Source organism: Athene cunicularia (genome assembly GCF_003259725.1).
Source record: "Athene cunicularia isolate RWA chromosome 4 unlocalized genomic scaffold, athCun1 chr4_part1, whole genome shotgun sequence".
Lineage (NCBI taxonomy): Eukaryota > Metazoa > Chordata > Aves > Strigiformes > Strigidae > Athene > Athene cunicularia.
Window position 1 is genome coordinate 27,909,864 of NW_020799098.1, and position 15,297 is coordinate 27,925,160.

Genomic DNA, 15,297 nt, shown 5'->3' on the forward strand with positions numbered 1-15,297 from the left:
GGAAAGGAATGGGAGACAACACTGGGAAATTGTGGGTTTGGATAAAACAGTCCTTGCTCTCCTTTTATACAGAATTGACAGAAGAGATGCCTTGAACTGCAATGCAGGTTTAAAATGCTTCAGGGATGCTCAGTCTTTCCAGCTGCTCAGATGTGACTTGTGAGCTACTAAATGATGAATGCTCTCTTAGCTCCCTTGCCTGCCTTTATCCACAGCAGTGGGTACAGGCACACGCATGGGCACTGTGCTAGCAGTTGGTGAGATAGCTTGCTGCCTCACTGCTCCATTTCTTCAGTGCTGGATGCTTTCCAGTGCAAAAGGGCTTGTCTTTAAACATGACCTAGCTAGAGATTTAGCAGAGGTTCTTCCACCATTTTTGCTGTTGCCAATCAATATTCCCCAGTGCTTGAGTCATATTAACTACCAAATAATTTAATAATATTGTTACAGGAATTAGTGTAGTTCTGACCAAAAGAATAACTAAGAAGGCTTATACGGTGAGTAAGCTTGGTTACTTCTTTCCAGACAGGAGATTTTTCTCCCTAGTCATGAAAACAAAGCCTTGAGAGTCCTGAGCCAGTCTCCTGAGGTACCTTTCTCAAATGAGTAAAAATTAGTCCAAGCCCAAACAGCTGCTTCAGTATGTAGGAAGCTAGTACTACGATTTAAGTAGAGACTGCTGTAAAAGGCTGAGGTTTTCTATACCAGCTACATTATTGACATGCCTAATGCTAACCTTTCAGTAAATATATTGATGTAAAATCTCTGATTAACCCATCTCTGTTATATCTGTGATGGTCTCTATTAGCTCTGCAAAAGTGGGACGTCCTTCAGGTTTCTGAAAAGAAAAGCAGAGGATAAATTTATGTTAGCAGATTTTTCATTTATAGTACCAGATTTCAGAAGATGGTTACAAGTCTGTATAGATATCGCTTTAAAATATTTTTTATTAATACAGAAGAAAAGATCAAGTTCATTATTTGAGGGAAAAAAATCATCTGTTCTTCATGACACCAGAAGCATGAGCACAGCTGCTTTTCCAAGCATTCCTAAAATTTATTTATTTCAATGCTGGACCAGAATTCCTACAGGATTTCTCCCTTGCAATGAGTCAGTGGAAAGCCCGACCTCTCAGCAATCTGTGATACTCAGGCATGTTTCCTGGGTTGCTGAAAAAGGATCTTCCTGTATCATTTGATGTACTGTAACTCAATATGGTCAGATGGAGAAGTTGATAAGATCAATGTTTTGATACGAATATAGAAAGAAATGGTTGCTGGAGAAATGGAGAAAGAGCATCAAATACAAAATGAGAGTGGAGATGGTGAAAGGGGTGCAGCCTAGGAGCTGTAGTGATGTACAGAGGTACTGATGTACACCTGAAAAACGGAGTTTAAAATCCACATTTAGTGGGCATACCCACTTTTTATATGAACATGTTAAGGTTATCATTCAGAGCAGACCTAGAGAAAGCTACGCATGATACAGAGGTGTGAAAAAGGTATTACATTTGACACAGTAGAGAAGCGAGGCAATGGTGGCATACTCAAAACCAGGGATGGTCTAGACCTATTGTACTGATGATGTGCTCTATATTTATTAGGTGCAACAGTCAAAAGAAAAAGACGTTTGTAAACCTAGGTGTGATTTGTTAAAAGCATAGTGAGAAATACTGAGGATGCCACAGATGTGAAATAAGGATTTAATGCCTCAGTTTTTTAAGATTGCTTTTAGATCCACATTACAAATTAATAATAAAGTAATATCACAGGAAAAAGAAGGCAACAAACCTCGTGCCAGCAGCTGTACATGACTTTGTACACAGTATGTGATGCCAAATATGGTCGATAAAGTCGGTTACCCTGAGAAATCTCACGTACAACTTCAGAATTTGACTTACTTTCAAAAGGCATTTTGCCTTCTGTGAAAACTTCCCACATCAGTACACCTAGAAGTGAACCAATATATTTAGGACAAAACAAAAACCCCAAACCCACAAGCTATTTAACAACATAAGAAGAACAAAAACCACTCTTGATTTTTTTGTGTCTTGAAAAATGCATGAAAATATGGGTAACCTGAGCTGAATGAAGGAACAAGCAAAAACATTTTCAACTAATATAATTCTGCTCTCTTTTAAATCAGCTAAGGTGGTGGTCCATGAAACTGAGATGAATACACATGTGGCTAATGGGGATTTACCAAGAATGCACATTTCAGTCAAAACCTAATTTTTAGGCACAGAGCCTTTCTATTGAAAATCATATTTCTCCAATATAGGCAACATTGAAAAATGGGAAGGACTAAAGCTTAAGGTAGGTAGCATGAGTAAAAAGTTACACTTTCCTAAATCACATCAGTAGTTTTAGGGAAACATAGCCTGTTGCACATTCACCTAATGAACTCACCAAATGACCAGACATCTGATTTGCTGCTGTATTTTTTGAAATGAAAGACTTCAGGAGATGACCATTTGACTGGAAACTTGGCACCTGAAGAGCTGATATATTCATCGTCTATAACATATCTAAAGAATGACAGGAAATGGCATGTATTTCAATGATAGTTAAAGGGCAAGCAGTTCTGGCAACATTTCCACAGATGGTTTACAATTATAAAAATACAGTTTCAATTCAGAAACAAGGAAATGGTATCACTAATTTAGTAGAAAATGCACACAGATACTCACACTGGAAGCTATACACTTAAAGAGATTTCTGTTTAAATGAATTATTTGAATTGTTCATGAGAAGTATATCAGAATAAAACATTTTAAAACCATCCATAAGACTGAAAAGATGGTTGATACTGTCATCTTCTCAGTATATACTGATAGGACACATCCCTTCACCATGGGCAAGAAGACCAGCAGCAATGAATAATTATTGTCTGTTTTTAAAAGACTCCACCTTTTCAACCACTTGTTGTACCTGAACACTACTGGTAGAGGGCTACACTTCATAACTGCTCAACTTCACAGATGTAATATCTGGCACATTGTTATAGAAACCGAAAGAAATGTTCATCACATATAAAGCAACAGCTCTTGCAGGTGCACTGGAAAAATAATTTTCTTTGCCCAAGGAGCTAACCTCCCAGATATAAGATGAAATTATGTGACCGATGGAGGCATTTATAGGGCAAAATTTTAAAAGGCTGCTAGACTGAGCCCTACACACACAAGCTCTGTGCACATTTTCCCAGTGTTAACGTTCCTGAGCAGACAACAGATGTTCACTGCACATTTGTTCTCATGGAAGGCATAATGCATTGGCACCCTTTAAAGCACCTTTTAAAGGTCATACCGAGAGAAATCATCCCTTTGTCTTCCTTTCTTCTTTTGGTGCAGGTTTAGAAAGATGAGAGGTTATTGGATGAGGAACATATGAAATAACAGCACAAAGTAACAAGTAGTGGCAGGTGTGTGAGCTCTGAATAATTAGATTGTATTCCCATTGTGTCTCCATTGTCTCCCCAGGAGAGTAAGTGCCTGTCCTAGAGCCACACCACTGGTCTCCATTTTTTGGCAACAGTGAGCCATTTAGGTCCATTATTCTCAGACTGGACCCTGACAGCCCCTTGGTCTCTTGGTGCATCTGGATGAGTCCATCCCCCTGATACTGTCCTTACCCTTTTGGGGAGCAGTGCAAGCAGCGGGCACTGCCATGGTATAGGACAGCCTTTTGAAAAACAAGTATTTAGTTATGAACTTCAGGAGTGTTGTAATCCTTAGGTTAGAAATAGGAGGCAAAACCAAAGAGAAAGGTAAGCAGCATAGCTCTGCTGATCTAATGACTGACTTGCAGCTGCAACCACCATCTCCTGCTCAGAGCCACACACTGCCTTTCAAGCTCATCTGTCTCCAAAGTGAGCCAAATCGGCCTACTAATCCAGCAGAAAAAGTAAAACACAGGAGAGCTTTGTACTGGGCTTGCAAGGGGAAAGAAGGAAGGAGTGAGACAACCCCTTTGGGTCACAGTCAGTCAATCGGTCAGCTCAGCTATAAAATAGAGCACATCCTCTGGGGGAGTTCTGTGAGGGCAGAGCTGTTTCTCTGGCCTGTGCTTGTCAGAGTGCATTGTGCTCTCCTTCCCCATCTTTGGCTGGCCCTCTCATTAAGCAGAAGAAACCACTTCCCTGCTAGAGGAGCGCACCTCACACCTCCTGCGGGCCCTCCTGCCTCCTGCCTGGCCCACTTAACCCTGCCCCCTCTAAAGGTCAGCACCAGTGCCCGGATCTGTACCTAGGGACATCCAGTCCTCCCCGCTGCTCAAACAAGTTCCCCAATTTCTTCAAGCTTCTGTGCACCCTGGGCATTTCTCTGTCCATAAACACTTCTGAAGTTTACCTGGAACTTCATTAACCTGTCTTACACTCATCAATAGCAGGAGGAGGACATGACTTCCAGTTCACAGTACAACAATTAAATGTTATAATTTTCATCAGAATTCAAAAATTGATTGCGGTAGGATTCCCCAAACCAGCAAAGCAAGCAATGAGGTTAACTCAAGGTCATGCTGCAGCTGGCTGAGAATAGGTACTCACAAAACCTGTGTCAGTGGCCTCGTACCTTGCCATGCCAAAGTCAGAGACTTTAACGATGTGCTCTGCGTTGACTAAACAGTTTCTTGCAGCCTGGAGAAAATGAGATAAACATATCTGAAATCTGTGCTAATGAATTTTAAGAAAAATACAAGGTGATTATTTTTGTTTCAGCTCATACTGTTTATATTCTAAATGGAGGTTAGTGTCTTGATCAAAAATGTAAGTGAATTTCTAGCTCTGAGTAAGTGAATGTATTTCTCTACTGTGTAGTTACACATACATAGCATATATATCAGCTTCAATGCCTGTGGTATGAGTTGCAATATTTTTACATATTCCTGTGTGGTGAAAGAAATTTTAGGTTGCAGAGTCTAGTTATCCAAGCAGATATTTTCCTGAACACTAACATGAGGACACTCAGTGTGAATTTTAAAAAATATTTTGTCATTTTTTCATTACAGAAATCAGTAACTCCTTGGAAATTTTCAAGATTTTACATTTCTTCAGGCAGCCAGGGAGGAGAGCAGGAAGATTTCCTTTCTGCATCCAAATGTGGGCATTGAAAACAAAAGCAGAGTAAAGAAATAAGCTTCTCTCCTATGATTCCCTGTCTATGAGGGGTAGGGTAGAAAGACCACCCATATATCCCATATATCCCAGTGTCAAGGTAAGGCAGTAGGGAGCAGAAAAAATGTAGGTAGAAAAAGATTTTGTTAAAAAAAAAAAATCCTCTTCGTTGCTGATCTTTTGTATTGCTGTGATTTTGTTTATGTTGTAACCACTATATAATAATCTTGTATTTGTATGTCCTAAGATCAGCCTGCTCCATGCTGATAACTGGTTTTATCTGATCTCTCAAGTGTTTTTTCCAGCTGGAAAAACTTCTCTCATTTTTCCAACTGTCCATGGACAAGAGAAGAGGTGAAAAGTTTTGTTCTACATCCAGGAAAACACTATTGTCTTCTTAGATCCTGCAGGGCTGAAGTCTTACAGGATGCATTAGTGTCCCATAAAGTGCAGTGGCACATTCTATACCCAGTATTTGTCAAGAGCCTCAGAAAACCTAGTGTACTTACTAAATCACGGTGAATAAAGCTATTTCTTTCCAGGTATTCCATCGCTTCACACACATCCTGGCACATGCTCAATAACACATCTCTGCCGAGCTTCCCTCGCCTTCGCTGAAGGTAATTGAGCAGGCAGCCATTGTCCATAAATTCAGTCACAACATAGAGAGGCTTGTGATGTGTGCACACTCCATAAAGCTGGACCAGCTTCGGGTGGGAGAGTTTCCTGTTTAAAATCAAGTTTCATACAGGCTAGCATTTGTCCTTGGCAGGTAACTAGACCTTTGATTTTCATGATGGTTTTGAAAAACACTTTCAGTACTTGATAAACAGTTTTCAATTCAACTGGCCTCAGAGTTGTCCTACTATCTAACACAGTTCTGCCTACAATTTACTTGAAAAAGTTCACTCTTTGGACTCATAATTGTTCATCAGTTATATAAATGCAGTGAATACAAAGGTTGATTTGGATGATGTGAAATGGAAAGGTCATTAGGCCTGGCTGTCAGGCAAGGGACATGACTCTGAAAGAGTTCTCCTTTTCTGGGCTGTGCCATGACCTGGTCTGGAAACTTCCCTAATTTTCAAAATTAGCAGAAATGGTAATATAGTTTCTCAAAAGCTTTAGTTAGGTATGAGTTTTGCCAGTGGTCCTAGAGGCACTGAATTATGGATGAAAGAATAGTTGTAGGAGCACATTTATTTATCAGCACATTTATTCCCCATAGACCTCCACAGCATGAAGTAGTGCACGTTCTAAAGAAAGAGTCTGGCGATGGGTGCAGTAAGCATCTACATCAGTCTGATTCAGTCCTTCATATCAGCTTTTCTGTCCTGCACATCTACCATTCCCATCAAACTGGTTCATCTGCTTGTTTTAAATTGAATTAGGTTATATTTATTTCTTGGTCATCTCAATGTCAACCGTCAGATATAATAGCTTTTGTACTTACATCATCACTTTGGCCTCCTCAATGAAATCATCTTCAGACATTGCACCTTCGTTGATTGTTTTGATGGCAACCTTGATAGTTGCTTTCCATTTACCGAGTTGAACAACTCCAAACTGCCCACGCCCAACTTCTTTCATGAATGTCAGTTCAGATGGGTTTAATTCCCACTCATCTATAAAAACAACCCAATATATTAAAGTAGTCAGGCCAGCTTTCCTGAACTGTGCTCCAGGAGACAGATCTTGCTATTTGCAGTTAAGCATGCAGCAGAACATCACAATTGTTCATCAGCTATGGCATGAGTTTTAAATATCTGAAAATTTCCACGTGCTCCTTTATGTTTATGTGTGAAACTTATTTTATAGCTTGTAGAATGTGACTAGTGTTTAATTGCTTAATGTAGGAATGTTTGAGACTTGAAGATAAGTTGAGTGTTTAGCTTTGATTATATATGAGAACTTTTTTGGCATAGTATAGCTAGAGAAATACTTACTGGCTGCCTCTATTGTAATAACCATAATAGTTCTAGCCTTCAGAAATATTAAGATTTGTGAGGTTCCTATTATCATGCAGATGGTATGAAATTCCTCAGCTATATACACAGAACTGGCATTTTTTGTTTGTTTTCTATAATACTATATAAGATTCCAGTCTTATTTCTAAAACTTGCAGAACTGACAAAGAAAATCTTCCCCATAAATAATATTAATTTCTATTTCCAAAGCATTTAAATAAATTAAATAGCCTTTGAAAAGCTGTTAAATGAATATTTGAGTCTTAGTCCTGCTTTAAAAAGTCCGGTAGCTCTGAAGTGCACTGGTGGTTGTAACAGAAGCACAGCAGTCACTGAACAGGATTTGATTCAGGTGTCTCATTCGGTACTGACACCTCACGAGGAAATGAATGTCTGTTTCTGATGCACATGTGGCTGTTTATGTGTTTCTTATTACTGTGAAATTTCACAGATACAACATAATAATCAGCTGGGTGAATGCGATCTAAATTCTTGCCTAGGCAGATAGCTACATCTCCACCAAAAGATGATAAAAAATTTACCATAACTCAATCCTGCTGTTGCTGATGGAGAACATCCAGCTGGATGTCGGAGACGAGTGATAAGACCTGTAGGGAACAAAGCAACAATATTCTGTTGACCAATTACTCTATTTTAAAGAACGCTGTATTGTACATCTTCTCAAAGAAAAATATTCGGAACCTGATGTACATTTCTTATTTCTTGAGGTTACTTTTGCTTACAGCTTGTTCAGATAAAACACTACAGTATGAAGAAATGAACACTATTCAATAGGGCTCTGACTACAAAAGTATACTCTTGCTTGTTTGTACGATATTAGTGATCTTAAATAAATGAGTACTACAATACTGTATCACCCACCTAAATGGTCTCTTGCAGCATGATTTCTCAGGATTGTTTCCCACTGCAAGAACTATTTTTGTGCCTGTCATTCATTTTCTTTGAATTTGTGAGCCAACAGTACCGGTGATTACATCCCTCCCCAAGGACTCGCTGTGTTCATTCATTCTTTCCACTGTTACTTTCAGGTCCTTTTCTACTTCATCTGTTTCTTACAATCCTCCTCCCTCCAGCAAGGCTCTGTCAATTATCATATCTTCCTTCCTCACTAGCATGAGGGATCTCTGCACGTTTTCCTATCCCCACTCATTCATGGTAAAAACATTTTATATTGTATTTAAATGATGGGCAGAATGAAGGGGAAGAGTATTTTTTAATGCTAAAAATTATAAAAGGCTACCATCAGCCAACAATTAGAGATGGCTAATTCTGGTAAGCTGCAAACCAGTGTTAGAGAGTCCTTGTGCTACCGAATTCTGCTTTTGTTTGTTTGTGGTGTGGGTTTTATTTTCCAAGATCAGTAAATTGCATGCATACGAGTCCTTGTATACAATGAAAAAATTATGATCTTTCAGTCAAATATGAACTAAGAGAATACAGAGCAGGTAAACACATTAGGCTTCTAGCTTTGTAAAGTCTGTTTAATACATGTAGATGAGTTTGGTAGTTTCACTTCCCCCATGGTATATGCACACTACAGCTATGACTTTGGCAGAAAAGGATCATGATATATTTGAATTCATTAGCAATAGAAAAACTTGAGTCTCTTTTTATAAGGAAAGTATTAGAAGAAGAGTGATCTCCAGTCTCTCAAAGTCCTGAGGAGCATCAAATCATCAGTTGTAAAACCTTATCAGCTTGCATGCATTACCTGCAGCATTGTGTTGATGATAGCTGATGAGTTCAGGAACAGATGAAAAGAGATATTTTTCTGCTACATAATATTGTCCCAAGTGGTTTTTCTTGATTTGATAATGTAGAATATCTCCATTATGACTTCTGAAATCAACAAAGGATTATAATTTTTAGTAAAAATAATTTACACTATAAATCTGATTAAATTTCACTTTGAAAGAAAGCACAAGATCTGAAAATTTAGGGCACAATTCTCAATTTAAAATGACTGTGTGTAGTTGGGTTACTGTTTTAGGAAAGAAAAAAAAAAAAGACTCCTTGAATGGATCATTCTCCCAACTTTGTGAGATACTGCACAAGTATTTACCCCTGTATCACTACATCCATAAGAAATAACTGTAGTGTTTAACAGATATTCCTCCTAATTCAGCACTTATTTGAATCTCAGTTTTTAAAATTAAAATGCTCTTCATTGCCTGAGTTTCCCCCCAGAAGTTAAATACATTCATGTATATTGTGAGATTAAATTTTCTGTTCTGCTTCTCCAAAGGCTCCTCATTGGAGCTTTTATCTGATACATTTGCCTTTTTTTATTATTATTATTTTATTTCTTCATGTTATCTCTTTCTTACATTCTGTATATTTTCCTGCCCATCTACCCCTGATTTCTGTGAGACTCAAAATTAAGAAGCTAAATTTGCATTTCAGGCTGGAGATGGTTGCTGAATTTTGGTACCCTACCATAATTGTGAGCCTGTGTCCAGCACAAGGGTGGTGGGTAGGGCTCACTCCACTTTTCAAAGGGGGGGAGGGAGGGAAGAATAGGGTGGTGATAGCAGCAATGCCTTTGCCTCACTCCTCTCACCTGTAGCTTACTCTAAGGAGAGAAGGAAAGCAGACCCTGCTGATGCAAGAGGATGTAGGAGAGCTGAGGAAAGGGGGCATAAGGCAGCTTGAGGTGGGATAAGTCAGTGCTGTAAGTGATTGCTACTGTAAGTGATTGCTACAGATGTGGGGGGAAAGTGAGTCCTGTGGCAGTCCTCTGGCAAAAGACGACTGCACAGTGAGGAGGTGAGATGATTTTAGGAGAAGAACAGAAGTCTGGGGACAGCAGAGTCTGAGATGAATTTACAGAGCCTGTGGAGAAGGGAAGCAGTTTGGCGCAGTGGCCAAAGGCTGTGGCAGCATGGTGTGGTAGCCACAACACTTTATGTAGAAAAAGAGGAAAGAAGATGCAAATGTAAGGTCTTATTGCCTGCATTATGTGGGTGGGATGCACGGCTCTCACAGCAGACTGAGGATTTCAATGAGTGCAGTTAATCTTGCCTTGGCAGGACATTTGCACCCTGACTCCCCGATCGACTGCCTACTGTCATCATTTCTGCACATGGAGTAATTAACTCTGCATGAACAGTGCCCCAGGGGGTCCCTGCTCTTGTGCACTGCATGTCCAACTTACCCTGAGGATTTTGGGGGAAGCTTTTCCAATCACCTCAAACCCTAACCATTCAGAGCAACTCACCCTTTAGCCCGCGAATACATGGAGAGAGTAAAAAGTCCCTGTTGGCTTGAATCTCTGACAACAAATGCGCCTTCTTTGGACTGAAAAGAAATCCAGGTAGAGTTATTTTCTGCTTTTGAAGTTGAATAATTCTCCCTTGAGCTAGGACTTGCAGCTGATTACCAAATTCTGTGGAATACCTATGACTATGCGGGAGGGGGATAAAACAGTGGAAGCAGGAATTGATAGCCAGGTACATTGCAGAGCAAAATTAACCAAGGCAAAATACTAAGTGCCAGGCAATTTCTTGGAGTTAAATAATTTATGTGAATTATACTCTTCAGTGTGAAGTAGCAAAAATGCTTTGGTTTATTAAAAAATCAAATTGTACAAATCACTAGAAAAAAATACTGTAAAACGGTTCTGTCTGAGATGTTTTTCTCTGGTCTGTCCTGTCCAAGCCCTGTATTCCTCCTTGAGCAAAGACCTAATGAGTTTAACTGATTTAGGCACTTTAGTAACTGATGGGGATTAGAATGCAATATGGATTGTTTGCTCTATACATAAGCAAGACACAGGGGTTTTGTTAAGCTCCTCTAACCTTGCTAATTTAGTTAGTAATGGATTTTAGTTTTCAATGTTTCATACAAAAGACAAGCACTGTAAACCACATGTAATTCGATTTATGTAAGATGGAAAATCTACATAGAATTTGCTGGAGCTACAACTTAAAACTCTGAAGTCTGGATGATCTGCATTGTACACTTACTCCTGAAAGCCTTTTTATTTTAAAGTACTTTCTCTCTTACTGCATACTGAACAGATTTGGATTTGACTGTGGTAACACTCTTGATGCCTCTGCTGATAGATCTTTCTAGATATTGTTAGCTCTATGTATAAGTTGAGTTACCTTCTGGCGCAAGAGAAGTTCTGCCTGGCTTCTGTTTATGTTTTTGCAGTACCACCTGCAACAAGGAGATAACATATCCTTTAATTTCAGCCAGTAAAATTTAATGTTTGCTCTGTTTCACAGAAGTGATCCATCTTAATAGTTGCACTAGTCCCAGTCCAAAAACCTGAACAGAACTATCATTGTATGTAAGCATCTCTTAATTTGGAATTATTTTATTAGACCACTGTGAATGTGACAACTTTTATCCCCATTCACTGTGATTAAATATGAGCCCAAACCAAAGAAAACCCAGAAAACAGGCCAAACCGTGATCAAATTTGCAGTCTTGGATGCTGCATCAAGCCTTGCTTCTCTAGAATTTTCCAGAATTTTAATCCTCTCTCCAGTAAATTGGGTTGAAGTAACTGGAATTAGCTTGTAGTCAATTAATTACATGTTCCCAATAGGAAGAGATCAGAATATAGAAACAGTATATAGGGAGCGTACAGAAATAGGAAATATCTGGATTCTGACATGATGATTTATGCAAATGAACGCTGTTGAAGTGCTTGGTGTTTGTAACTTCACGTTACACTCTGAGCATGTAGTTCCAAATCAAAATGGTTAATACATTCTAAGACTAATGTTTTGTAACAAAAAAAGAGAGCTTTTGATAAACACCTGTTCACATCTAATAAAGATTGAAGGATGAAGCACTAAAATGTATTGCTGCAAACCAGTTTTAGAAAAGAAAGAACAATTATAATTTTCAAGGGTACTTACTCATATGTTTCTAAATTACTTTTCTTGTTCTCAGTAACATAGTTCCTTGGAATTAGACCTTCATTTCTGAAACAATATGTTGGGGATAATGTTATAGTATGGTGTAAAATATTAATAGGATTAAGATATATATCTTCCTTTTGCTGAATTACAAAGGTTCCTTATACTATTGGCTATGTCATTAGATACTGAATCCCATCGTGGGAACTGAATAGAAGTCTGAGTCCTTTCATCCCAGACACCTTTCTGCCCCACAGCTGTGGATGGCTACTGAAATGAAAAAGACAGCTGGGATAGGTATTTATAGAGGACTGAGAGCAGCACATTAATGAAAAATTTCAGGCCAAATCTAAAGAAAATTTTTTTAAAAAATATATATTTCTTCTGAATCAGAAGCCACCCTCTTCATTTCTGGCCTACACAAAGCTTTTATATGAAGAAGCATAAAGTGTGTGCTTGCATGTATATACAAAATAATAATCAGTGTACTCTTGCTGAAAACATGATTTGAGAAAAAGCATTTTAAAATAGTCAAAGGAGAAATATGGATGAGAGACAGTTATTATATAACATACAACCATTCCCAACATCAGAGGACAAAATACACAGAAGAAAATGCAAAGGAGAAAGGGGAACAACATGAAACAAACATAAATGTTGAAAGGATCCTAACTAATCCTGAAGTTATTTAGCTCTCTAAAACATCCAGGAATTTTGGGTCAGGGATTTTGTTTCAGGCACATGCCTTAATCTCTATGGTCTTTATGAAGTGTTTATGCATACACACTGCATTGTAAAGCACTTGATACAGTATGGAAAACTGGATTTGCACATGGCTTAGAGCCCAGTGATTCATATGGTGCTCAGATGTCCTCATGTTGCTCAGGAAATTACAGACTTAACTCTGAATTCCCAATAGATTCTAGATTCCCCACCCATTTCTGGGGTGGGCATCAAGCACTGTGAAAGTCTGCCTGGTCAATCTGTGTGCCTTGTACACATCTGAACAGCCGCCCCTGAATTGCTGCATGTGTCTCATTCTATCTGCCCGCTTTTGCAGGGGTTGTTTTAGGTGTTGTTCTTTCTGTGTAGGGAGATTGAAATAAATGCCCACTCTCTTACCCATGTTGGTCTCTTGCCTTCCACCAGTGGGGATCATACTGTTCGAGGATAATGTATTCTTCTGACTTCTTAAGCGGTAGATCCAAGGGTCCTCTAGCAAAAAAGTCATAGAGTGCAATAACTCGGGTTTTTTTTGTGTAGTCTTCCAAGGCCTCAGAAGGTAGAGGAGGTAACGGTTTGTTCTTTAACTGCAATTGCCTCTTACGCTAGTGGAAAAAAGTATCTTTCAAAATTAGTCTTTTCTCCCTAATATTGCTTGCTTAATTCCCCTGCTATTATACCATCTCGGTAACTAAGAGGAATCCATTGTCATCATTACTTCCCATTGTAAAGCTCTATCACCTCAACACTTGTAAAACATCAAGACTTACATTTGAGTAGTTTGGTGTAGAAGCCAAAATGACAATGGAAAGTACAGTGACTAATAAACAAGCCATTGTCCTGGTTTGAGTGAACGGTGAGGCTTTTTGGTAGCAGGGAAGGGGGCTACAGCAGTCCCGCACCTTTTTGGGGTGACAGGTAGAGATACCGTGAGCAAAGCTGAGACCAGAAAGAAGGGAGTGATGGGGGAAGGTGTTTTCAAGATGTAGTAATGCTTCTCATGGTCCTACTCTGCCTGTTAAGTGTTGCTGTTGTGTCTTTATTAAATTTATTTTCTTTTTTTCTTCCCCCAATGAGTTTGTCTTTTGCCTGTGCCTTAAAGGATGAGATCATCCCTCCTTATCCTTATCTCATGTTCCTGGGTCTTTTGCTTCCCTCCTTCTCAGCAATGAGGGGGAAGAGGGGAGTGAGCAGCTGTGTTGCCCTCTGAGCTCAAACCACGACAACCATCTACCTAATCAAGATGATTTCTACATGGTATGAATGCTAGGACAACTCCTCAGCTGGTGTAAAAGCAGAGTAGCATTAAAATCAGTGGAGTTACAGTCTCTAGAAATTCAATCATTTATCTGGAGAATTAACATTGAAGATGCTGCAGAATTTCTTAGCAAGTTGGCAGGAAGACTTTTTTTTTTTTTTTTTCATCAGGTTAGGTTCTACCTTTGCACTTAGTTTTGCTTTGAAAACTCAGATTAATTCAATTTATATCTAGTAAAACTGAGGTGCATGTTTAACATGCCAGCTGAGCAAGGTGAGCTTGCATCTGCCCAACAAGGCAGTCCCACCCTTACCATCTCCATCACCCAAACCCCAAAGTGGGAGAAGGAGCCACCTTGTCCATGATAGCAAGCTTGGAAAACCTCACTGTGATGCTGTATTTACATCAGTATGTATCTTTAGATACTTTTACTCTAATTTTTATGCAGTGGAGAACCTTACATGCTCAAGAGTTAGTTACTTCTCTGCCAAAACATTACTTACCCTGCACTTCCAAGCAGATGCATATGAAACGTCTGGTTGTGAGGCTGAGTACTGGGTCATCAGGCCAATATCAGGGTCCAAGTTCATTTTTGTTCTCATTGCTCTGATTTCGAAAAACATGAAGTATTGGTGTGAATATATATCCATAAATATTCACATTAAAACATTCATGGATATATATGCCTGCCTTCATCAGGGATATGCAGTGTAGAGTGTCTTTAAACTTCTGTATAATTAGCAGTTCTGCTGAAAATAAAGGGATTTTAAGAAGTCCTTTATGTCTAGATATTTTGATCATCCTAATTGCTGAAAACCTTCATCATCTCACATACCTTTTTTGCACTGTGCAGCAGCAGCAGCAGCAGCAGAAAACAGACTGGATGGTGTGATCTGTGAACAAAAACATTTTCCATATTTGCAATGTTCTTTTTTGTTTGTTCACAAAATTTACAGAATTAAGGACTGCCACATGTGCTTAGCTCCATTATTAGCTCTGTCTTGCTATAAGGTATCTAGCAAAGCATTAAGGCTGAATTTGCAGCCACCGAAGACAGCAGAGCTTTCCTCCCACCCTAGCTATTTGATCCCACTGTCTCCCTGTGAGAGACGAGAAACCAGGCCTGTGAGAAACTAAGAAAAACAGCCTGAGAAAGTAAAAGTTGAGCCTTATCGAAGAAATGCCTCAAACACTTGCAAGACAAAACTATGAGTCACAGGGTATATTCTGTGGAGGTCGAAGCTGATAAGGCTGCCCGAATTACACAAGATGCAGCTGGGAGAGGGAGCTCTGTGAAGACAGGACGGCTCTGCTCTGGGGCACCTGGGCAAATTTCAAGGGCCAT

The 15,297-nt window shown here is 39.2% G+C and overlaps 1 protein-coding gene across 1 annotated transcript; it reads right to left on the reverse strand.

Moving 5' to 3' along the window:
* Nucleotides 1-769: 769 nt before the first annotated feature.
* LOC113479146 (tyrosine-protein kinase TXK-like) lies at nt 770-14,861 on the reverse strand. Its single transcript, XM_026846888.1, has 14 exons — nt 14,788-14,861; nt 14,456-14,558; nt 13,094-13,299; nt 11,972-12,037; nt 11,207-11,261; nt 10,318-10,397; nt 8,812-8,939; nt 7,622-7,687; nt 6,566-6,737; nt 5,622-5,838; nt 4,571-4,635; nt 2,409-2,527; nt 1,791-1,948; nt 770-838 (listed from the first exon to the last, which is right to left on the reverse strand). Exons 1-14 carry the CDS (start codon nt 14,859-14,861, stop codon nt 770-772), a joined length of 1,578 nt encoding a protein of 525 aa, XP_026702689.1.
* Nucleotides 14,862-15,297: the final 436 nt, after the last annotated feature.